Below are 25477 nucleotides of genomic sequence, written 5' to 3'. Positions count from 1 at the left end.
TAATTCGAATTTTAGTCAGAATCATGTAGTAACTCAGGAGCTCTTCACTCTTATTTTAAATTTAAAATTTTAAAATAAAAGATTGGGTAGCTGCCCTTTGTAACCACCTCTGGTTATGCCCCTGCAATGTTTGTAGTTTCATACAGTAAAATCTACCCAAGATTTAAAAAAAAAAAATCTCTGGGGAAGATTCTTGACGTTCGACTTGTTTATCCCAATGCCTTCTTTACATTATAGTTGCTTTGGGTCGATGAAGTTTGTCTCAACATTAAACTTTTTTCAGTCGTACTAGGATGAAGTACTATGGTCCTCCAAGCGAAAGGTGGCGCTAGAACTTGTCCGATCTTGTTCGTCGTCTCCTTTTTTTGTTGTTGCGCACGCAGTTACCTTCAACGTCGTTTCTAGCACGGTGCTAAATCGAATGTGCTTGTATATATTTTTCCATGAAGTAAATGCTCAAATATTTCTAACGCCGGTAGGTTAAAAGCAAGATTACTTTAATAACATGACGTAATATTTTGTATGTCTGCATAATGATGAGAAATAGAAGATGTTAGCCGGCAGCTAGCTAGCTTATATTAGCATTGCCGTTTGTCTCTAGTCCTGGCCTGTTTATCGCTGCACATATGCAAGTTTAAAATCTTAAATTCGGAACGATATGACGAGCCTATGTTTAATTAGTTAATCTGTTAAAGACGTAAATAACATCCACAATGGAAAGGACCAGAATGAAAATAAGTCGTTTGACTTTTTTGTTATCCTTGAAATTCCGTTATAAATGTATTATATATGCATATGTTTTAACATTTATTTTATTGCACATCTTTTGTGGAATTTCTAAATAAAAAATAACAGGCTTCCAATAACCTGGTCAGCAGTGTTGTAAACTGAATAACTGAATGCTGCTCTTTTAGCCCCTGAAGATAAAATAGTTGTAATATGTGTTTTATTTTCCTCCCCTTTTTTTTCCCCTACCAACAGAAACACTAACAAGCAGCGATGTCCCTTTATGATGACCTCGGTGTGGGTGCCAGTGACACCAAAACCGAAGGCTGGTCCAAGAACTTCAAACTGTTGCAGTCCCAGCTGAAAGTGAAGAAAGCGGCTCTGACACAGGCCAAGGTAGACAACTTTAATCCTGAAAATGTCATCATAGAAACTAAATTTGAAGTTTTTCAAACATTAATCAAACACTATTAAAACCTGTGGGAAAACGTTCACTGACATTGTATGTGCACATGTTTGTAGACACAGCGGGTGAAGCAGGCCACTGTCCTGGCTCCTGTTATTGATCTGAAGAGAGGAGGCTCCAGCGATGATCGACAGGTCATAGACACTCCTCCACATGCTGCTGCTGGATTGAAGGTCTGTTTCATGACTTTTGGAAAAATGCATTGTGTTAAAAGTTTTAGGCCTGTGTGATTTTTTTTTTATTATTTTTTTATTTTTTAAGTAAATTAAGTGTTGACATACATACATACATACATACATACTTGTGCAAAATATAACTTTTTCATCAAAAGAGTTGTAACTTTGGTAAATGTTGTTTATCTGGTGCTTATGATTTGGTCTGTGTGATTGCGCATGCTGCAGGATGCAGCGCCCATTGGGTTCTCATCCGGTGATGTGCTAATCCCGCTGGCAGATGAGTATGACCCCATGTTTCCCAATGACTATGAGAAGGTGGTGAAACGACACCGTGAAGAACGGCAGCGGCAGAGAGAGCAGGAGCGGCAGAAGGAGATTGAGGAGAGAGAAAAGTACGACACCACTTAACATAGCTCATACAGGATTTGATGTAAAAGCACAAGAAGATAATTTGTCATAAGGAGCATTTGAGCAGTTAGCGTTTGTCATTTTCTCAGTGCTAATACGCGACTATCAGATGCATCTGCTGTTGCATGCCATGGTATAACAATAATGGGATTGCTACAGTAATTCTATATTCTTTAATAGCGGTTTGTAAGAAAGTTAAGTGTGTGCCTGCTGTCATAAGTACAACATTCCTGTATAACTGTCGAACTTTGTTACAGGAAGAGGAAGGATAGGCACGAGGGTGGAACGCCAAGTGGTTTCTCTCGCATTCCAACAGCAGAGGGCGAGTCGGATGATGAAGAGGAGTATGAGAAAGAGCGTCGGAAACGAAGTCAGTATTTGCCCTCAGTGTTGTGGAATATCGAATCATGGTATATTTAATTGCGATGTTTGGACACAAATCAGATTAAAAATGTTGATGCTCAAAAATTCTCAAAGTTAAACTGAGAGCTCACTGCTCTCTCTCTCTCAATAAATTGCTCAAACTACTAATAATAATTTGTCTCTCACTCTCTCAGGTATGGGCGGAGCAGCCATCGCTCCTCCTTCATCCCTTGTGGACAGAGATGGTGAGTTAGATGTTTATGAATAGTACACTCAGTTTATTTGGCATCTGAGCAGAGTCTAACGACAGACAATCTGATACTTGTGCTGCAAATATATTTAAAATGTTATGTATAGTAGCACCCTCTGGAGTCCAGGGCATATTTAGAGGCTTTTGAATACTTTTGGCTTTACCCTCATATACCTTAGAAAACAGTTTACTTTGCCTTGTTTGGTGTAATTTTTCTTCAGCACAACCTCACCTGTGTGACTTTACAGATTTTCTTTCATTCTGGCATACTGTATTAAAACAGTGAACCTAAATTCACAGAAAAACATCAAATCCGAATAGATTTTTTTGTTTTACTGTGAAAACAACAAACAAACCATTAACAAACAATTTTTATAACTTAGAATGCAAATACAAATTGTAAATTTCAAAAACATATGTATAAATATAGCAAAAACAAAGTTATATACAACTGTTTACATTTAAATGCAGGAAATTATTCAGGCATTTTTGTGTGTGTGTGTGGTGTGTGTGTGGGGGGGGGGGGGGGTAAAACTATTTACATGCAATAAGATGCCAAACAAATATATTTGTGCTACTCAGAAAATCAGTTCCTGTCAAAAACAAGACCTCTGTCCTGTGTTGGACATCACAGGCTGACACTCATTCCTCCTGTTGACCACTTGGAGGCAGTGTCTTTGGAGGCTTTTTTTTTTCTTCTTCTTCTCAATCTGATTGACATCCCCACCCACGTGGGGTCAGTGGTTTTCATTGGTTGACGTCATGCCTTTTCCACCAATGATAAAGGGGAAGTCTGTCACCATTTTCATTTTGGCTTAGGTAGTGCATTTTCCACCAAATGATAAAGGGAAAGTTGTCACCCCCCCCCCCCCCCCCCCCGTTATTGCTCCAGCCAAAAAGGAGGAAAGAGGGAGAGAAGTCCCGTTCACGTGTGTACCGAACGAAGCGATCACACGATGCGTCGCTCCACACATTTACACAATATTCAGGAAAAAGCCTGGTGAAAATTATTAATCGTTATTCATGTTTTACTGAGTCTAGCAACAAATGTTAAAAACTGGTACATAGGTTGAAGCCTGTACTTTCAACAAACATTAAACAGAAACTGAGAATGTGGGGAATTTTATGGGAGGCTTGCTTAATTCAGTCATGTGACTTTCTATAATAAGCTAGATGAACAGCTTATGATTTGGCTCTGAAAAAAATTTTCAGTCAGAAGATTTTTGTTTGTTTTAATTCCCTGCATGAGCAACTGCTTTTTATTTAGTGACAAACTGTAACTTGTATAAAATTTTCACCGTTACTGCAGAGGCTTGGTGGATACATGGCCATTATTAAAGTCACCACTGGCTCACTTCGTCACAATTACTAGTTAACACGACAGCATCTACCACTTGTAACGGCTTGTTCTCGCTTCACATAAAGAGGCGTGGCCTGGTGTACTTGATGTTAAACCATTGGAGCTCCTCTCTCGTGGTCTCCTCCATGCATCATGAGTGAATTTGAATGGAGACCTAAAGATAGAAGCTGGGGTTTTCTTCAGGTGTCCTTTTAACATCTAGCTAGCTCTTGATAGTTTCTCCAAAATTAATTGCATTTCAGTTATCAATATTTTGCTTTCAGCTTGCCCTGGTTGCTTGAGGTTGCCTCTGTGGATCTAGTAGAGATCAACCTGAGGACTTGGTGCAAGTTTTATGCTGGATGCTTCCTAGGTGTACATAGAGAAACCTATGCAGCCCCTTGTTTTCCCTAGCGATCACCCAGCCACATAATAGTCAGGCCCTTCCCCGTTTATCATCTGCTATTAGTCAGGATCAGGTGTGCACTGCAATATAATAGTGATACCGTCCTGATGGATAAAAATACCATCAGAATTTTAGTCTACAGTTTCCGGTTCTGTCAATACTGTTATATTAGTTAAAACTAAACTCCACCTGCTTGCAGCGGTAAAACAGGCTGTTGTCCATACAGATGGTTAGTGGGGTTAAACTGCTTCTTCTAAGCTTTAAATGTTTAGAACCATCAGTGTAATTAATTCACATTCCTTGTATATGTCAAATTAACACACTAACATCTGACCTTTTTCAAACCAGCCAACTTAACATAGAAGCCAAACATGATATAGTAAAGTATGTTTAAATGTAATAACAGTAGTAGTAATTTGATTTATATTTTACTTTAGGAAGAACAAAGTGCTTCACAAACCAAGCCACACTTTCACAAATTAAAAAAGTAAAATAAATGACATATAACCTATCAGCAACTGTAGGCAGGAGAGAAAATGTGTTGTCTTGATCTCGATTTAAACTTGTCAGTAAAATCCGACTGCCTAATCTCATCCTTTGTGAAACAAAACTGGCATAAAATTTTAGGATTGTGTGAGATTTGGGGGGTAAAATTGGACCCACCCCCAAATAAAGGGGAGTTTTACTTCTTGAAATATACAGTTTGTCCAGCAGAGGGAAGCATTGTTCCATGCTTTTTTTTGTTGTTGCGTCTCAGAGCTGCTGTCACCATTCTGTCTTTAATATTTAAACTCTAAACCTCAACAGGTAAAAGTGAATTGGGAACCCCACAGTGTGATTTATATGCAAGCAGACGACAAAAAGCATCGTCTCGTGCTGACCTTGTGCCTTTCTGATGCGTTTACTGTTTGCAGTCGGCTCGTCGTCTTATTCATATGAGGATGAGGGTCGTCCTGCCAGAGGCTCCAAAGCAGCCATTCCTCCCCCCATATATGAGGATACAGACCGGTCACGCTCTCCGCCTTTGCCAGCGAGCTCCTTCCTAGCCAACATGGGGTGGGTGAAACACACACAGCGTGCAGACAGTTGATGTTTTTACATTAGAAATTCCACAGGTTGAACTCATTCATCGGTTTGGGAATTAAAAGAATTCATATTTGAGCCGTTTATTACACCTAATTATGATGTAACAGTAAGTATTTGATAGATGTGTAGAACAGGAGTGGTCAAACCCATCGAACTGCTATACTACAAGCAGTTCCAGTGATGCATGCAATTCAGTGAAACCATCAGATTCTGTCATCGCTTAGAAGGTTTCTTCTGCTTAAGCTAGTTTCCAACTGCAAATATTTCCTTTATACTTACATATTATGATCATCTGTTGTCAGAGGTACAGTGGCCCATAAGATCATGCAGAAGTACGGCTTCAGAGAAGGCCAGGGCCTGGGGAAGCACGAGCAGGGTCTGAGCACGGCGCTGTCTGTGGAGAAGACCAGCAAGAGAGGCGGGAAGATCATTATCGGTGACGCCGCTGAAAAACGTATGTGCTGTTTCAGTTTTTCTTTGACCACCGTTCTCATTTTTCTCAAGATTTCTGTTACATATTATGACAAAGGTTTAAAACAAGGATATTGTTGTTTCTTGTAGCGCCCTCTGGTGTGTATTATTAGTTATTTGCATTATAGTTGGTTAGTTGTAGTTTCATCTCGTGTTGATCTTTCCATGTACATCTCCCATTTAGTGAGTGATTACTTTATTAGTGTTATTTCAGCATTGAGTGTGTTTCACTTTGCATTAGATTGCAAATCCTTTACGTTTCCATTTTGTGTGTGTGTGTCTGTCTGAGCAGCCGGATCGAGCCACGCAGCTGCTGCCGAGCTGCCCGGAGTACTCTCTGCAGGTTGGCCTCCACTCTTTTTTGCTTGCCCTCTTAGAGTCTTGTTACACAAAACATAATTTCATGCATTGATTCACTATTTGTCCAAGTTTGTTTACAATGTCTTTTGTCTGTCTGTGTGTTTCGGTTGCAACTGCAATTGCCCCCATGTCTCTCTCTTTTTTTTTTTCTTTTTTTTTTTTGGAGGTTGTTTTTTAATGACAATTTAATAATTAGGTGTCATATGGGAAAATGGTTTCATGTATTTATTTTTTGTTACATCTCAGTTAATGATTCTTAATAATAATGAGAATTAATTAGTAATAATTGTAGCATTAATATCTAATAGGGATGTCCCGATCTGATTGACACAATCAGAATCAGGCCGCACGAGGCATTAATATATATATACACACACACACACTCAACAAAAATATAAACGCAACACTTTTGGTTTTGCTCCCATTTTGTATGAGATGAACTCAAAGATGTAAAACTTTTTCCACATACACAATATCACCATTTCCCTCAAATATTGTTCACAAACCAGTCTAAATCTGTGATAGTGAGCACTTATCCTTTGCTGAGATAATCCATCCCACCTCACAGGTGTGCCATATCAAGATGCTGATTAGACACCATGATTAGTGCAAAGGTGTGCCTTAGACTGCCCACAATAAAAGGCCACTCTGAAAGGTGCAGTTTTGTTTTATTGGGGGGGATACCAGTCAGTATCTGGTGTGACCACCATTTGCCTCATGCAGTGCAACACATCTCCTTTGCATAGAGTTGATCAGGTTGTCAATTGTGGCCTGTGGAATGTTGGTCCACTGAATGGCTGTGCAAAGTTGCTGGATATTGGCAGGAACTGGTTACACGCTGTCGTATACGCCGGTCCAGAGCATCCCAAACATGCTCAATGGGTGACATGTCTGGTGAGTATGCTGGCCATGCAAGAACTGGGACATTTTCAGCTTCCAAGAATTGTGTACAGATCCTTGCAACATGGGGCCGTGCATTATCCTGCTGCAACATGAGGTGATGTTCTTGGATGTATGGCACAACAATGGGCCTCAGGATCTCGTCACGGTATCTCTGTGCATTCAAAATGTCATCAATAAAATGCACCTGTGTTCTTTGTCCATAACAGACGCCTGCCCATACCATAACCCCACCGCCACCATGGGCCACTCGATCCACAACATTGACATCAGAAAACCGCTCACCCACACGATGCCACATACGCTGTCTGCCATCTGCCTTGAACAGTGTGAACCGGGATTCATCCGTGAAGAGAACACCTCTCCAACGTGCCAAACGCCAGCGAATGTGAGCATTTGCCCACTCAAGTCGGTTACGAAGACGAACTGGAGTCAGGTCGAGACCCCGATGAGGACGACGAGCATGCAGATGAGCTTCCCTGAGACGGTTTCTGACAGTTTGTGCAGAAATTCTTTGGTTATGCAAACCGATTGTTTCAGCAGCTGTCCGAGTGGCTGGTCTCAGACGATCTTGGAGGTGAACATGCTGGATGTGGAGGTCCTGGGCTGGTGTGGTTACACATGGTCTGCGGTTGTGAGGCTGGTTGGATGTACTGCCAAATTCTCTGAAACGCCTTTGGAGACGGCTTATGGTAGAGAAATGAACATTAAATACACGAGCAACAACTCTGGTTGACATTCCTGCTGTCAGCATGCCAATTGCACGCTCCCTCAAATATTGCGACATCTGTGGCATTGTGCTGTGTGATAAAACTGCACCTTTCAGAGTGGCCTTTTATTGTGGGCAGTCTAAGGCACACCTGTGCACTAATCATGGTGTCTAATCAGCATCTTGATATGGCACACCTGTGAGGTGGGATGGATTATCTCAGCAAAGGAGAAGTGCTCACTATCACAGATTTAGACTGGTTTGTGAACAATATTTGAGGGAAATGGTGATATTGTGTATGTGGAAAAAGTTTTACATCTTTGAGTTCATCTCATACAAAATGGGAGCAAAACCAAAAGTGTTGCGTTTATATTTTTGTTGAGTGTATATATATATATATATATATATATATATATATATATATGTGTGTGTGTATGTATGTATATATATATGTATGTGTGTGTATATTATACAAATAATGGATGGTAAGGAGTCCGACATAGAGAAATATTGGCTACGCCTCGTCCAATATAACTTTTCTTCATCCAGTATTTCTCTGTGTTGGACGACTTGCCATCCATCAGTTATGTTCTCCACCCCCCTCCCAAATTAAGCAAACAACAAAGAGTCAAGTAAATTAGATCAATTTATTTTGTTGTGAACAGCATATGAATGCTTCTAAAACGTCAGTAGCGTGCTTGTCCACCTTAGTGTTTTTGGCATCCTTGGAGTTCTATATTTCCACCAGTTCCTCCTCTGAACTCAGCAAACCTCGCTGGCAGGCGATTTTCTGCTGTTGTTGACATGTTTGTTGCCATTTTTTCAACCAGCGTCTGTCAGCTAGTTCCTGACGTCCGCTATGTCATTAGTGATGTCATCTCATGAATAATTGTATGCCGCGCTCTGCTTGGCTAGCTGTTGGCAGTAAGCTCTAACGCTATTGGTCAGTGGGAACTGATCCAATATAACTTTTGGTCCTAGCCTTTTTGGATCCCTTTGGATCCAACATAACTTTCTGGTGCCAAGCCTGCCAAAATACAGGTAAATGATGGTCAGAAAGGCTAATCTGTGATTGGCTATTGCATAATATATATATATATATATATATATATATATATATATATATATATAATATATATATAAGGTCATATATGATAATTAAAGCCGATTCACCGAATCCCCTCTCATTTCATTACATAAGCACAGCGCCAGGAGAGTGACCAGGCAGTTAGCAGTGCTAACTGTTGCCGCTGACTTCACCATAGAGCCGCGGTGCATGTTTTAAAAGTACAGTGACACTCTCCTTCACTTTATCTACACAAGTCTTATTTTATTCACACAGATCATGAACAATACGTTAGTCTCACTGTCTTTCATAGCATTTTGCTGACACAGCAAGAACAACCAGCGCACCTGTGGTGCAAATTTTAAAGATGAATTTTTGCTTTCCTTTGCTTAAAATAAGTCCAAGCTTGTGAGGGATCGTGCCTGATTTACCCTTCTTACCAGTGAATCACATAGCGCTTTCCACATAAATAAACAAGTTTTTGTTTTCCTCTTGATAAAAGAGACTGAGCAGCTGTGTAACCAAAGGGGCAAAGGGTTGGAATGCTTCCCCCAATATTACTCTCAAGTATCCTAGTTTTACTACTATAATTCTGCACCAAGTGAAATTGATGAGCCATATAAAAAAGTCTGTTTACTTTAAAAATAAAACTTCAAGGAGCAGCTTCGATTGAAGATGCAGCTTAATGAATGGCAGAGCTGTTAAATTATCAACCATGTACATTGGATAGGCTTTAATGTGTTTACATCATGCTCTGTGTAAGTGCAATATCTCTGAAAATGTAAGTATTGGGACATTCCTAATGTCTACACTTACTGATTTCTACCTGATGGTTGTTCCAGCCCTGCTTTGAGTCAGATCATCATTGAAAAACTGGAAAAACACCAAAGCATGCTGTTATTTATTTTCAGCTCAGACTTAGTAGCTGCAGCTGTTATTGTCCTTCTCTTCTCATGCTGTTGAATGTTTAGATTCTGGACCTTCCTTTTCCCCGTTATTTTTATGTCAGTGAAATATTTGACTAAATCCACCTGATATAAAGTGACTAAACTTTAGATTGCATTATGGCTGAAGAATCAGTTTAGAATTGCAACTAATTTCAGACCTGGTGGCCCTGAGCTTTGGGGGTTAGGTCAGTATAATGTCACAGGAAACCTGACTGACCCAAGCAGACAATCATAATAAAATATGTGGTATCAGTAAGTCATGCAGCCTGGTGTGTTGACAGAAGCTGGAGATAACATCTTGACTCAGCAACCACAGGACTGCGTTTTTCACTCAACAGCTTAGAAATAAATATCCAGTGATTTATATATATATATATATATATATATATATATATGGGTGATTCTTTAACTACGGGCACTATTGGCCTTGTAAATGTAATTTCCACCACACCATTGCCTTACAATATAAAGCGCCTTGGGGCAACTGTTTGTTGTGATTTGGCGCTATATACATGTGCTCTGATGTCACCGTTTATCTCCATAGAAACTACCCACACAATCTTTCATACAAACTTTTTAAAGGGACATTATTGTTGTGGTGGAAATTACGGCAATAGTGTGGGACAACTACATTTCGTTTAAAAAAATCACAACACTTGTATGACATTGAATACCCCAATTATGTTTTGATTATTTTACTGATATTTTATTCAGAGATATTTTAAAACATTAGAAAAAAACATTTTTTACTATTCATTCTCATCATTGAAGATCATAAGTCTGGGTGTGGGACAGGCACAAAACGGCAATATTTGCATATAATGATGCTGAAAAAAGGTGAAAAAGTCATCATAGACTACTAGGACAAATTTCTTAAAACACTTTCATTGTAAAGATAACTATAAAAGTGTGAAATTTCCCCTTTTTTCTTTTTTTCATAAAATATGATCAAGGGACATAAAAGTGCCCGTAGTCTAAGAATCACCCATATATATATATATATATATATATATATATATATAATTATTATTATTATTATTTATTTTTACTTTGTTTCAGGCATTGAATTAATCTTGAATGATATGTTTTGTAATAAGCCTCCTGTTGCTCCATCCAGCATGCCAGCAGACAGTAAATATTCTTTAAAGGATCTAAAAAAAAAAAAAAAAATGCCATGTGACTTTTTCATCCAAACAGTGGACTCTAAGAAGTCAGAGGCCAACCCGCTCACGGAAATCCTCAAAACCCGACTAAAGTGGTTCTGCTCAGGGTATGTCTTTGTGTTTATTTTTAAATTCTGTTTTTTGAAAATATCGCAAACTTGAAATATAATTCCATTCACTGTCTGATAACACTCATGCCTCATTGTGACTTTTATTTATTTTTGCCTGAAATGAAGTGGCGGTTTCTACATGAAAGTAACATCAGTAAGCTTGTTGATCATATGCACGAAAACCGTACGTTTGTCTTTGTTTGCTAGAACATGGTGGGTCGAGGAGAGGTGGATGAAGACCTGGAGGGAGAGACAAAAGAAGAGTGTGAGAAATACGGCAAAGTGGTTAAATGTGTCATATTTGAGGTACGTGAAATAAATCTCAATTCTGGAGTAAAGTACCCCAAAGAAGTATTTTATGGCTCAGACCAGACATCCGTGTGAACACCCTGTCCTCCTCAGATTGCAGAGGTGCCTGATGAAGAAGCAGTCAGGATATTTCTGGAGTTTGAGAGGGTGGAGTCAGCCATCAAAGGTAAGTCTGTTATTGTCTCATGGTGTTTACTCGCTGCAGTTGTCAGTCTTTACTTGGCGATACTTGTTTGTTTTCTTGAAGTGTGGCAGTTTGAAAAAAAATGGCTGACAGGCAACAGGCTGCTACAAGGAGCTAGTCATCAGATTATTATTATTTTAAACCAGCTGTTGCATAACTGCCCTATTAATGTGGGTGGAAGTGTGTCCCATTCAAATTGGGTCAGCTGAGATCAAACAGGAAGGTACAACTTGACACCCTGGGGAGTTGCATCATATCTGTTCCAACAGCCCTGAAGAACTGCACTTACATCACAGGTCTTTGAAAGCGGGACAGGTGGTCAAAGATGAATATATTTGGAGTATTTTATTAGACCACATTCATTATGCCTATAGGTGGTAAAACAGGTTACGTCATGAGGTCAGCGGTCACCACACAGCAACAAGAGTCCTGTATTCATTATTCTGCCAGTGAGCCCAGAAAACTGTCATTCCAAAGTTCTGTGTGACTTTAAGCCTATATTTCCACAAGTCTTTATACACATACAATTAAACACCCAAATGCAGGAAATGTGATACAGTATAGAGACAGCAGGCATTTTCTGATTACCAGTTTCATGGTACAGTGCAGTTTGAAAATGTCAAGATTTCCTTTTTGACAGTTTGAGCTTTGTAAACAAACCTGATGTGAGTCACATAGAGTTAATCCACGTTGTTGCCTTCGTGAGCTTTGCATAGCCATAAGCTGTATGTCATAGCCAAAGAAGTGTGAAAATATCTGTGTTATTAAGAAGAAAAAATGGAAGCATCTGCATTTTAGAGGAGCAAAGACCCCTAATGTGCTAGGTGTGTTTTTGAAGAGTGACTGAAAGAGAAGGTAAACTGTCACAGGTCTTTGCTGAATTCAGGATAACATAATATTAAGAATAACTTTATCAAATCGGGAATTAACATGTAATTGAAACAAATACACCAGCCTCGCTATTGAAGCTGATAATGGACCTAATTAATAAGCTAACATCAGCGAGTTATTTTTGCAGAGTTGGCAAGCTGTTTAAAGGACATGTCGCACTGAAATCATAACAGTTTAGATTTAGGTTGTTACTGGCCATCCGATGATCCACCGGGATTACTTTGTGTACTTCCATGACCGGTTTCGAAGTATACGGCATTTGCAGCAAACAGCTACGGAGACTTCCCAAAACAAAGTACTCGAGTGTTTCCGACAGGTGACGTAGTTACAGTGAGTGCTTCAGCTACTGTGCCTCAGCTCATTGAAACGCACGCTGGGACTCTTCTAGTACAGTGAGGAAAATAAGTATTTGAACACCCTGCGATTTAGCAAGTTCTCCCACTTAGAAATCATGGAGGGGTCTGAAATTTTCATCTTAGGTGCATGTCCACTGTGAGAGACATAATCTAAAAAAAAATCTGGAAATCACAGTGTATGATTTTTTAATAATTTATTTGTATGTTACTGCTGCAAATAAGTATTTGAACACCTACCAACCAGCAAGAAATCTGGCTCACACAGACCTGTTAATTTTTCTTTAAGAAGCCTGTTTGAACTTGTTACCTGTATAAAAGACACCTGTTCACACAATCAATCACACTCCAACCTGTCCACCATGGCCAAGACCAAAGAGCTGTCTTAAGGACACCAGGGACAAAACTATAGACCTGCACAAGGCTGGGATGGACTACAGGACAACAGGCAAGCAGCTTGGTAGAAGACAACAACTGTTATGATTATTTATTATAAAGTGGAAGAAACACAAGATGACTGTCAATCTCCCTCGGTCTGGGATTCCATGCAAGATCTCACTTTGTGGGGTAAGGATGATTCTGAGAAAGCTCAGAACTACACAGGAGGATCTGGTCAGTGACCTGAAGAGAGCTGGGAGAACAGTCACAAAGATTACATTAGTAACACATGATGCTGTCATGGTTTAAAATCCTGCAGGGCAGCAAGGTCCCCCTGCTCAAGCCAGCACATGTCCAGGCCTGTTTGAAGTTCACCAGTGACCATCTGGATGATCCAGAGGAGGCATGGGAGAAGGTCGTGTGGTCAGATGAGACCAGAATAGAGCTTTTTGGAATCAACTCCACTTACCATGTTTAGAGGATGCGAACAACCCCAAGAAAACCATCCCAACTGTGAAGCATGGGGGTGGAAACATCATACTGTGGGGGTGGTCTTCTGCAAAGGGGACAGGACGACTGCACCGTATTGAAGGGAGGATGGATGGGGTCATGTATTGCGAGATTTTGGCAAACAACCTCCTTCCCTCAGTAAGAGCATTGAAGATGGGTCATAGCTGGGTCTTCCAGCATGACAATGACCCCAAACTCACAGCCAGGGCAACTAAGGAGGGACTCCGTAAGAAGCATTTCAAGGTCCTGGAGTGGCCTGGCCAGTCTCCAGACCTAAACTCAATAGAAAATCTTTGGAGGGAGCCGAAACTCCAAACCTGAAAGATTTGGAGAAGATGTGTATGGAGCAGTGGACCAAAATCCCTGCTGCAGTGTGTGAAAACCTGGTGAAAAACTACAGGAAATGTTTGACCTCTGTAATTGCAAACAAAGGCTACTGTACCAAATATTAACATTGATTTTCACAGGTGTTCAAATACTTATTTGCAGCAGTAACGTAACAAATAAATTTAAAAATCATACATTGTGATTTCCAGATTTTTTTTTTTTTTTTTTTTATAGATTATGTCTCTCAATGTGGACATGCACCTTAGATGAAAATTTCAGACCCCTCCATGATTTCTAAGTGGGAGAACTTGCAAAATCGCACGGTGTTCAAATACTTATTTTCCTCACTGTATTAGAAGAGTCCCAGCGTGCGTTTCAATGAGCTGAGGCACAGATTAATTCCAAAGTTTACACAAGTGTGATGTTGTGTTACGATGACTCATGTTTAAGTGATAACTGTTCATTTTGATGCAGTCACGGTAAAAGGAGCAGCTGTGAGAAGACTTTGTGCACCTGTGACAATTAGTCTTAAACGCACTAAAATAAAGCATCCATGGATGTGTGCAATACTGTATGCCACATTTTCCAGACTATATGTGTTGCACTGGAATATTTGTTGCATTTGTTCAAAATCGAATCATGCAGAGGAAAAATACAAACAAAAAAAACACATTCCTCTGTAAGTTACATTTATTTTTGAAACATTGTGATGCTGCTTCGTGCAACAAGAAGTATAATGAAGTTAATTACTGCAAACACCACGTTAGCCAGCAGAGACTAACCAGCTAATTAACACAAAAGTATGAGGCACAAACAACTCAAGTGTCACCTGCTTCTTGTCACCACTGAACAGATGAAAATGTAACGTTACAGGTTTCTCTCAGTAAATCCAAATAAGCTTTTTAATTGATTATACAACCCTGGCAAAAATTATGGAATCACCAGCCTCGGAGGATGTTCATTCAGTTGTTTAATTTTGTAGAAAAAAAAGCAGATCACAGACATGACACAAAACTAAAGTCATTTCAAATGGCAACTTTCTGGCTTTAAGAAACACTATAAGAAATCAGGAAAAAAAAATGTGGCAGTCAGTAACGGTTACTTTTTTAGACCAAGCAGAGGGAAAAAAATATGGACTCACTCAATTCTGAGGAAAAAAATTATGGAATCATGAAAAACAAAAGAACACTCCAACACATCACTAGCATTTTGTTGCACCACCTCTGGCTTTTATAACAGCTTGCAGTCTCTGAGGCATGGACTTAATGAGTGACAAACAGTACTCTTCATCACTCTGGCTCCAACTTTCTCTGAGTTTGCTCTTGCTTGCCTCTACTGGTGGTTGGCTCTCACTGCGGTATTGTATCACTTCCTGTTCCGGAGCACAGCGGTGTTTTTCTGTATCTGTTAGCTGTTTAATCTGCGCAGTTAGATTGATCTAGTTATCTAGATTACGATTTGTTTCCCAGTGTAATCTCCACGTGCCTTAACTAAAGCACTCCCTTCTGCTGAATCACCTCTAATTATTTACACATTATTCACTTGCGTGTTTTAGGAATCCGCTAGCTTAGCGCAGCTACTAGCTCTTAGCCGATTTAGCATGGCGGCTTCTCCTGTCTCTCCCGCACTTTTCTGCTCTGAGTGTGAAATGTTTAGTTATTCCTCGGCCTCCTTTAGCAGTAACGGTACTTGTAATAAGTGTAGCTTATTCATAGCTTTGGAGGCCAGGCTGGGCGGAATTGGAGACTCGGCTCCGCACCGTGGAAAATTCTAACAGCTAGCCAGGCCCCTGTAGTCGGTGCGGACCAAGGTAGCTTAGCCGCCGTTAGTTCCCCTCTGGCAGATCCCGAGCAGCCGGGAAAGCAGGCCGACTGGGTGACTGTGAGGAGGAAGCGTAGTTCTAAACAGAAGCCCGTGTACACCGCCAGCCCGTTCACATTTCTAACCGTTTTTCCCCACTCGACGACACACCGCCAAGGATCAAACTCTGGTTATTGGCGACTCTGTTTTGAGAAATGTGAAGTTAGCGGACACCAGCAACCATAGTCAGTTGTCTTCCGGGGGCCAGAGCAGGCGACATTGAAGGAAATTTGAAACTGCTGGTTAAGGCTAAGCGTAAATTTGGTAAGATTGTAATTCACGTCGGCAGTAATGACACCCGGTTACGCCAATCGGAGGTCACTAAAATTAACATTAAATCGGTGTGTAACTTTGCAAAAACAATGTCGGACTCTGTAGTTTTCTCTGGGCCCCTCCCCAATCAGACCGGGAGTGACATGTTTAGCCGCATGTTCTCCTTGAATTGCTGGCTGTCTGAGTGGTGTCCAAAAAATGAGGTGGGCTTCATAGATAATTGGCAAAGCTTCTGGGGAAAACCTGGTCTTGTTAGGAGAGACGGCATCCATCCCACTTTGGATGGAGCAGCTCTCATTTTCTAGAAATCTGGCCAATTTTCTTAAATCCTCCAAACCGTGACTATCCAGGGTTGGGACCAGGAAGCAGAGTTGTAGTCTTACACACCTCTCTGCAGCTTCTCTCCCCCTGCCATCCCCTCATTACCCCATCCCCGTAGAGACGGTGTCTGCTCCCAGACCACCAATAACCAGCAAAAATCTATTTAAGCATAAAATTCAAAAAAGAAAAATAATATAGCACCTTCAACTGCACCACAGACTAAAACAGTTAAATGTGGTCTATTAAACATTAGGTCTCTCTCTTCTAAGTCCCTGTTGGTAAATGATATAATAATTGATCAACATATTGATTTATTCTGCCTTACAGAAACCTGGTTACAGCAGGATGAATATGTTAGTTTAAATGAGTCAACACCCCCGAGTCACACTAACTGTCAGAATGCTCGTAGCACGGGCCGGGGCGGAGGATTAGCAGCAATCTTCCATTCCAGCTATTAATTAATCAAAAACCCAGACAGAGCTTTAATTCATTTGAAAGCTTGACTCTTAGTCTTGTCCATCCAAATTGGAAGTCCCAAAAACCAGTTTTATTTGTTATTATCTATCGTCAACCTGGTTGTTACTGTGAGTTTCTCTGTGAATTTTCAGACCTTTTGTCTGACTTAGTGCTTAGCTCAGATAAGATAATTATAGTGGGCGATTTTAACATCCACACAGATGCTGAGAATGACAGCCTCAACACTGCATTTAACCTATTATTAGACTCTATTGGCTTTGCTCAAAATGTAAATGAGTCCACCCACCACTTTAATCATATCTTAGATCTTGTTCTGACTTATGGTATGGAAATAGAAGACTTAACAGTATTCCCTGAAATCTCCCTTCTGTCTGATCATTTCTTAATACATTTACATTTACTCTGATGGACTACCCAGCAGGTGGGGAATAAGTTTCATTACACTAGAAGTCTTTCAGAAAGCGCTGTAACTAGGTTTAAGGATATGATTCCTTCTTTATGTTCTCTAATGCCATATACCAACACAGTGCAGAGTAGCTACCTAAACAATGTAAGTGAGATAGAGTATCTCGTCAATAGTTTTACATCCTCATTGAAGACAACTTTGGATGCTGTAGCTCCTCTGAAAAAGAGAGCTTTAAATCAGAAGTGCCTGACTCCGTGGTATAACTCACAAACTCGTAGCTTAAAGCAGATAACCCGTAAGTTGGAGAGGAAATGGCGTCTCACTAATTTAGAAGATCTTCACTTAGCCTGGAAAAAGAGTATGTTGCTCTATAAAAAAGCCCTCCGTAAAGCTAGGCCATCTTTCTACTCATCACTAATTGAAGAAAATAAGAACAACCCCAGGTTTCTTTTCAGCACTGTAGCCAGGCTGACAAAGAGTCAGAGCTCTATTGAGCTGAGTATTCCATTAACTTTAACTAGTAATGACTTCATGACTTTCTTTGCTAACAAAATTTTAACTATTAGAGAAAAAATTACTCATAACCATCCCAAAGACGTATCGTTATCTTTGGCTGCTTTCAGTGATGCCGGTATTTGGTTAGTTGGGTATTAGGTTAGTTAGGTATTTGGTTTCTCTCCGATTGTTCTGTCTGAGTTATTTTCATTAGTTACTTCATCCAAACCATCAACATGTTTATTAGACCCCATTCCTACCAGGCTGCTCAAGGAAGCCCGACCATTATTTAATGCTTCGATCTTAAATATGATCAATCTATCTTTATTAGTTGGCTATGTACCACAGGCTTTTAAGGTGGCAGTAATTAAACCATTACTTAAAAAGCCATCACTTGACCCAGCTATCTTAGCTAATTATAGGCCAATCTCCAACCTTCCTTTTCTCTCAAAAATTCTTGAAAGGGTAGTTGTAAAACAGCTAACTGATCATCTGCAGAGGAATGGTCTATTTGAAGAGTTTCAGTCAGGTTTTAGAATTCATCATAGTACAGAAACAGCATTAGTTAAGGTTACAAATGATCTTCTTATGGCCTCGGACAGTGGACTCATCTCTGTGCTTGTTCTGTTAGACCTCAGTGCTGCTTTTGATACTGTTGACCATAAAATTTTATTACAGAGATTAGAGCATGCCATAGGTATTAAAGGCACTGCGCTGCGGTGGTTTGAATCATATTTGTCTAATAGATTACAATTTGTTCATGTAAATGGGGAATCTTCTTCACAGACTAAAGTTAATTATGGAGTTCCACAAGGTTCTGTGCTAGGACCAATTTTATTCACTTTATACATGCTTCCCTTAGGCAGTATTATTAGACGGTATTGCTTAAATTTTCATTGTTACGCAGATGATACCCAGCTTTATCTATCCATGAAGCCAGAGGACACACACCAATTAGCTAAACTGCAGGATTGTCTTACAGACATAAAGACATGGATGACCTCTAATTTCCTGCTTTTAAACTCAGATAAAACTGAAGTTATTGTACTTGGCCCCACAAATCTTAGAAACATGGTGTCTAACCAGATCCTTACTCTGGATGGCATTACCCTGACCTCTAGTAATACTGTGAGAAATCTTGGAGTAATTTTTGATCAGGATATGTCATTCAAAGAGCATATTAAACAAATATGTAGGACTGCTTTTTTGCATTTACGCAATATCTCTAAAATTAGAAAGGTCTTGTCTCAGAGTGATGCTGAAAAACTAATTCATGCATTTATTTCCTCTAGGCTGGACTATTGTAATTCATTATTATCAGGTTGTCCTAAAAGTTCCCTAAAAGCCTTCAGTTATTCAAATGCTGCAGCTAGAGTACTAACGGGGACTAGAAGGAGAGAGCATATCTCACCCGTATTGGCCTCTCTTCATTGGCTTCCTGTTAATTCTAGAATAGAATTTAAAATTCTTCTTCTTACTTATAAGGTTTTGAATAATCAGGTCCCATCTTATCTTAGGGACCTCGTAGTACCATATCACCCCAATAGAGCGCTTCGCTCTCAGACTGCAGGCTTACTTGTAGTTCCTAGGGTTTGTAAGAGTAGAATGGGAGGCAGAGCCTTCAGCTTTCAGGCTCCTCTCCTGTGGAATCAGCTCCCAATTCAGATCAGGGAGACAGACACCCTCTCTACTTTTAAGATTAGGCTTAAAACTTTCCTTTTTGCTAGAGCTTATAGTTAGGGCTGGATCAGGTGACCCTGAACCATCCCTTAGTTATGCTGCTATAGACGTAGACTGCTGGGGGGTTCCCATGATGCACTGTTTCTTTCTCTTTTTGCTCTGTATGCACCACTCTGCATTTAATCATTAGTGATCGATCTCTGCTCCCCTCCACAGCATGTCTTTTTCCTGGTTCTCTCCCTCAGTCCCAACCAGTCCCAGCAGAAGACTGCCCCTCCCTGAGCCTGGTTCTGCTGGAGGTTTCTTCCTGTTAAAAGGGAGTTTTTCCTTCCCACTGTAGCCAAGTGCTTGCTCACAGGGGGTCGTTTTGACCGTTGGGGTTTTACATAATTATTGTATGGCCTTGCCTTACAATATAAAGCGCCTTGGGGCAACTGTTTGTTGTGATTTGGCGCTATATATAAAAAAAAAAATTGATTGAATTGATTGATTGATTGCTGTTGCCAGATCAGCTTTGCAGGTTGGAGCCTTGTCATGGACCATTTTCTTCAACTTCCACCAAAGATTTTCAATTGGATTAAGATCCGGACTATTTGCAGGCCATGACATTGACCCTATGTGTCTTTTTGCAAGGAATGTTTTCACGGTTTTTGCTCTATGGCAAGATGCATTATCATCTTGAAAAATGATTTCATCATCCCCAAACATCCTTTCAATTGATGGGATAAGAAAAGTGTCCAAAATATCAATGTAAACTTGTGCATTTATTGATGATGTAATGACAGCCATCTCCCCAGTGCCTTTACCTGACATGCAGCCCCATATCATCAATGACTGTGGAAATGTACATGTTCTCTTCAGGCAGTCATCTTTATAAATCTCATTGGAACGGCACCAAACAAAACTTCCAGCATCATCACCTTGCCCAATGCAGATTTGAGATTCATCACTGAATATGACTTTCATCCAGTCATCCACAGTTCACGATTGCTTTTCCTTAGCCCATTGTAACCTTGTTTTTTTCTGTTTAGGTGTTAATGATGGCTTTCGTTTAGTTTTTCTGTATGTAAATCCCATTTCCTTTAGGCGGTTTCTTACAGTTCAGTCACAGACTTTGACTCCAGTTTCCTCCCATTCGTTCCTCATTTGTTTTGTTGTGCATTTTCGATTTTTGAGACATATTGCTTTAAGTTTTCTGTCTTGACGCTTTGATGTCTTCCTTGGTCTACCAGTATGTTTGCCTTTAACAACCTTCCCATGTTTGTATTTGGTCCAGAGTTTAGACACAGCTGACTGTGAACAACCCACATCTTTTGCAACATTGCATGATGATTTACCCTCTTTTAAGCATTTGGTAATCCTCTCCTTTGTTTCAATTGACATCTCTGGTGTTGTAGCCATGATTCATGTCAGTCCACTGGTGCAAGAGCTCTCCAGGGTGTGATCACTCCTTTTTAGATGCAGACTAACGAGCAGATCTGATTTGATGCAGGTGTTAGTTTTGGGGATGAAAATTTACACGGTGATTCCATAATTTATTCCTCAGAATTGAGTGAGTCCATATTTTTTTTCCCTCTGCTTGGTCTAAAAAAGTAACCGTTACTGACTGCCACAGTTTTTTTTTTCCTGATTTCTTATAGTGTTTCTTAAAGCCAGAAAGTTGCCATTTGAAATGACTTTAGTTTTGTGTCATGTCTGTGATCTGCTTTTTTTCTACAAAATTAAACAACTGAATGAACATCCTCAGAGGCCAGTGATTCCATAATTATTGCCAGGGGTTGTACATTTTATAAACCCAAAAATTTTTACCTTAGTCTAGCTGTCCTCCTTACTATCCCACAATATGCAAACAAGTTGAATGTGGTGTATGATTATTATTATTACCGCTCGCCATTCAAGAGTGTAGTCGTTCAGGTGAGGAACATGATTTATGAATTCCATGCTTTCTCTAAGACCCAGCACATCTTCATTCAGCTCTTCTACTACTATGGTGGTTGGCATCCAGCTTAATCGATGCATTATCGCCACCTTCTGCTTTGGAATGTGGATCAGACAGCACCTCATTCCGAGGTACCACCTAGTAGCCGTATTGCAGTTTTGTTTTTTTGTTTTTTTTGACACACGAGTCACAGGACCAGCTAAACAAGTTGAGAACAAGTGTCACATATTGCTGAGGAGAGACTGACAGCTAAATGTCAACACCAAACTTATCTATGTCCTACATCAGCACTCGGCATTTTTGTTCCTACTCAGTTGATTTTTTTTTTAATTTACCCATATTTATTTATTTAAGTACTGCATTAACCCTTTTTTTTTTTTAAGTTTTATACACGTGTCTGAGATCATTCACTGGTGACTGGTTTGGTCAGAAAGAACACTGCAGATCTCGGTGTGCTGCTTTGGCACCTGCAGTCTCATCTTCAAGACACAACATCTAAATTTTCTCTGAATTGTAATCTGATGACGCCACTAAAACACTGTTTTTCATTTTCCGAGTTGATTTGTTGATTACTTGTTCTCAGGCAAAACTTTCGACTTGTATATATGTTAGCTGCACTTAATATAATATTTTTTTGCAGCATGACGTGTTTAACCAAGAGATGGAGCGTATGATCAAAGGCAAACCTTCACCCTGATATATAGTGTTCCAATAATGGAATATTATACAAACATCTCAGTCATTAATCATTTCTTGGTTATAATTAAGAGCATCTGAAGATTGGATTGCTTGAATTTTTTTCCCCTTTCTGGTTTCCTTTGTCACAATAAATTCTGATATTTAAACATATTTTAATATACAGTTGATCTTTTCTAAACCTGTTGGTTAGCAGTGGTTCCCATCCTGCAGTGAGAGCTTAATTTCCTTAAGGTCATCCGGGTTTTGCGTAGTAGTTGACCTACTAATCTAGAGACCAGGGTTCGATTCTTGGTGTGTTTGCTTCAGGCTGCCTGTCTGTGTCCTTGGAGAAGATACTTCATCTGCCTCATGAATGACGCACTAGTTGTTGGACTGAGGTCCACTTACTTTTGGACAGTGGTGGGAACACTTCCGATAATCCGATAACAGATAATTATCGGACATAATGTTTTCATTATCGGATTATCTTTTTAGATAACTTTAAAAACCATTATCGGACTAATTATCTTCCGATGAATTGTTGTCCGATAACTTTTAGACTGATAACGTAGCAAACGAAGCTGAACAGCAGCAAGCATTTTTAAAATATAAAATCAGTTGAGACCTACCTGTTGAAAGTTTTTTAAGAGATGTATTGTTCTATCCTCTGCAAACAGATGTGAGCTAGTTTCAGGAGAAACCACTCTACCCTCTGCAGACAAAGGAGAACTGGTGACCAAAAAAAAAAAAAAATTTCCTTTAACACCATACTGATAGGCTGGCAATATCACCCAAGTCATCCAGAGGCATACATTTTTTTTTTCAAATTTTAACCAAATTAATTTTGGACAAGTTATTTAAAATTACTGTCATGCCTGAAGTTTTATAAAGTGAAAATATCAGATATATGTTTTAGTTTTAAAGTAATGTACTAATTTTTAAGGTTTTGTGAGCACATGCTGTGCCCAGCAGTGCATTATGGGTAATCTCAGTACATTCACGACAGGACAAATGCATTTCAGACACTCTGTTCAGGCTTCACGGACAGCAGCATTAAACTCTAGTGCCTAAAACTCTCGTGAATATATTCTCTGGGTTTATAGACCTTATTGTATTTCCGTTTGTTAAATTCCATGCATCTTAAATGTAGCAGAAACGGATTAAATGGAATTTTGTTTTGGCAAGTTTCAAGGCCTCTACTGCCATCTACTGGCCAGTAGTGTTCATGGCAGTATTCGCCCTAAGTACTAAGCATCTGGGCACCAGTAGATGGCAGTGTTCTATTTATTTTGACCCCGCTTATATCAGATGGTTGTCAAATCAACTTTTTGGCTTTGCAAATGGCTTTTTTTTTTTTTTTTTTTTTTTTTTAAACAAATTAAGTTTAAAAACAAAACAACAACAAAAAACATTACAAGACAGCTCTGCTGTGTTTGCACAGGCACAGTGCGAGAGGTTGGATGCTTGTAGCTCTTCAGCAGCCAGACCAGAATGATATCAAACAGGTTTGATTTTCATTCGACCATACGATCGGCGATCAGGAGGTGGTCGTGAGATGTTGAACGCAGCTTGTTACTCCATGTACACTACACGATGCAGGACGTGCGATTAACCTGAAACTTGGTTCAAAAATTTCTCACACAAATGAAAAATCATCTGAAAAAGTGCCAAAACTTGCACAGTATAAAGCCAACATTTATGTGTCAAGACAATACATCATAAAACGTGCGCACGGCACTAATAAGAGCGCACATTCTCTCCACATGCAAAACATTTTGCAATGACACTTCCAGGGCTCCATAAAAATGCCAGTTTTTTACAAATAAAAGATGGAATATTTTACAAAAGCACATTTATCTGTAAACACCAACACACGTCACATTAACGTGTTGGTTTACATAATGAATGACTGAACCAATCAGTGTTTAGCAGAGGCACATTTACCCAGAATCCTTTGCGATCTGTTTTGTTACAAAACCTCAGAATTAATGCAGTATTCAACATTAAAAGATATGTTATATTTTAACTTTGTACAAATGACAGAATTGACATTAGTTATATTAGACAGGAGTTATTCTATCAGTATTCACACAAATCCATAAGTCAGGATGCCTTTATTTTTCAAGACCTGACCGGAGAATCGTGATTGGTAGAGAGTTAGGCTTTGTGGCTGCTCTCAGGGTGCTGTAGCCGTGTAGCTTCCAAAAGGGGGCAGCATGTTCAAACATAGAAGTGCTGACTCATTATTTGAGTCTTATGTCACTTTGTATGCTTCCAAAAGCGATTGTGGTGTTAAAACTCAAGTTTAGCTTGTTAGCAGTTGCAAATGTATCAGAGACAATACTGGAATTTATCGTTATCTGTAACTTCCAATACATTTTTGGGTGGTTCATCAATTTATCTTTATCAAAGATAACTTTTCAGTTATCAGATTATCTGTTATCGAAGTTAATTTTTTGGTTATCTGTGCCCACCACTGCTTTTGGATAATGTTTATCTTAAGTAAATTATTGCTAAAAGACTATTTTGTTGACTGAATTTGTGTCATCTCACATTAAATCTTTTTAGTATATCTGAGACCATTAAGTGAGACAAATCTGAAAAAAAAAAAATAAATATGGAGGCTGTCAGGTAAAAAGCCTCCATTAATCAACAAAAAAAAATCTCCATTTTCAAACCAGTCGTTCTTCTCTCTTTCTTTAGCTGTGGTTGATCTGAATGGACGTTACTTTGGTGGGCGAGTTGTCAAGGCCTGCTTCTACAATTTGGACAAGTTTCGGATTTTGGACCTTGGTGAACAAGTGTGATGTCTGGAAAATAGAACAAAGAACATTTATCATTTTCTCTTCTGTATATAAACCCCCTTTTTTATATTCCTGAGTAGAAGTGATGTTTCTGTGTGTAGTACAATGCATTGTACTGTGCTTTAAAAACAGTACTCCAAGACAAAATAAATGATTTAAACAATGTCTGCTCATGTGTTTTCTTTGTGTATGACTGTGACATTATAAGGATGTTTTAATTTATAATCTTTAATGTTTTGGAGTTTCATATTTTTGTAGATTGCGGTCAGGATGTGTAATTTTATTTTTTTAATGCTGATTGTGCTGCAGTTGATTTTCTAAGTTCAAAATAGATGCTCCATTCTGCTAAAAAAAAAAATTCTTGGGAACATGCATATATTATTTTGTGGTGCATAAGATATCCAACAAACAGTTTATTCTTCATCAGTCTGATGTGACCTTGGTTCCTTAGCAGTAATAACATCCTGGGATCTGAATAATTTTAATTTAGCCCAGAAGGTTTATGAGGAGGGCGGTGGGAGACTGAACTCAGCCTCATTCAGAACTTATGTAAGTGCACCAAAGGGCCATTGAATAACTGTCAGAAAGGCTCCCAGCGGAGACGGTTTAATTCTGATCGGCCAACAGATTGTAGAGGAAAAAACAG

At 39.4% G+C, this 25477-nt stretch overlaps 1 protein-coding gene across 1 annotated transcript; it reads left to right on the top strand.

Annotated features, from left to right (window-relative positions):
* Positions 1-350: 350 nt before the first annotated feature.
* On the top strand, positions 351-24996 carry rbm17 (RNA binding motif protein 17). The gene is given in 14 exon segments (XM_034163491.1): positions 351-475; positions 982-1122; positions 1249-1365; positions 1594-1760; positions 2034-2146; positions 2334-2384; positions 5049-5190; positions 5523-5674; positions 5984-6034; positions 10871-10915; positions 10918-10943; positions 11154-11252; positions 11349-11421; positions 24731-24996. Coding segments are annotated over 13 exon segments (1263 nt in total). The 5' UTR covers positions 351-475; positions 982-999; the 3' UTR covers positions 24835-24996.
* Positions 24997-25477: the final 481 nt, after the last annotated feature.

The sequence above is a fragment of the Thalassophryne amazonica genome, chromosome 22 (genome assembly GCF_902500255.1).
Source record: "Thalassophryne amazonica chromosome 22, fThaAma1.1, whole genome shotgun sequence".
Lineage (NCBI taxonomy): Eukaryota > Metazoa > Chordata > Actinopteri > Batrachoidiformes > Batrachoididae > Thalassophryne > Thalassophryne amazonica.
The sequence above is the reverse complement of the archived record's forward strand: the minus strand, read 5'-3'. Positions and strand labels throughout refer to the sequence as shown.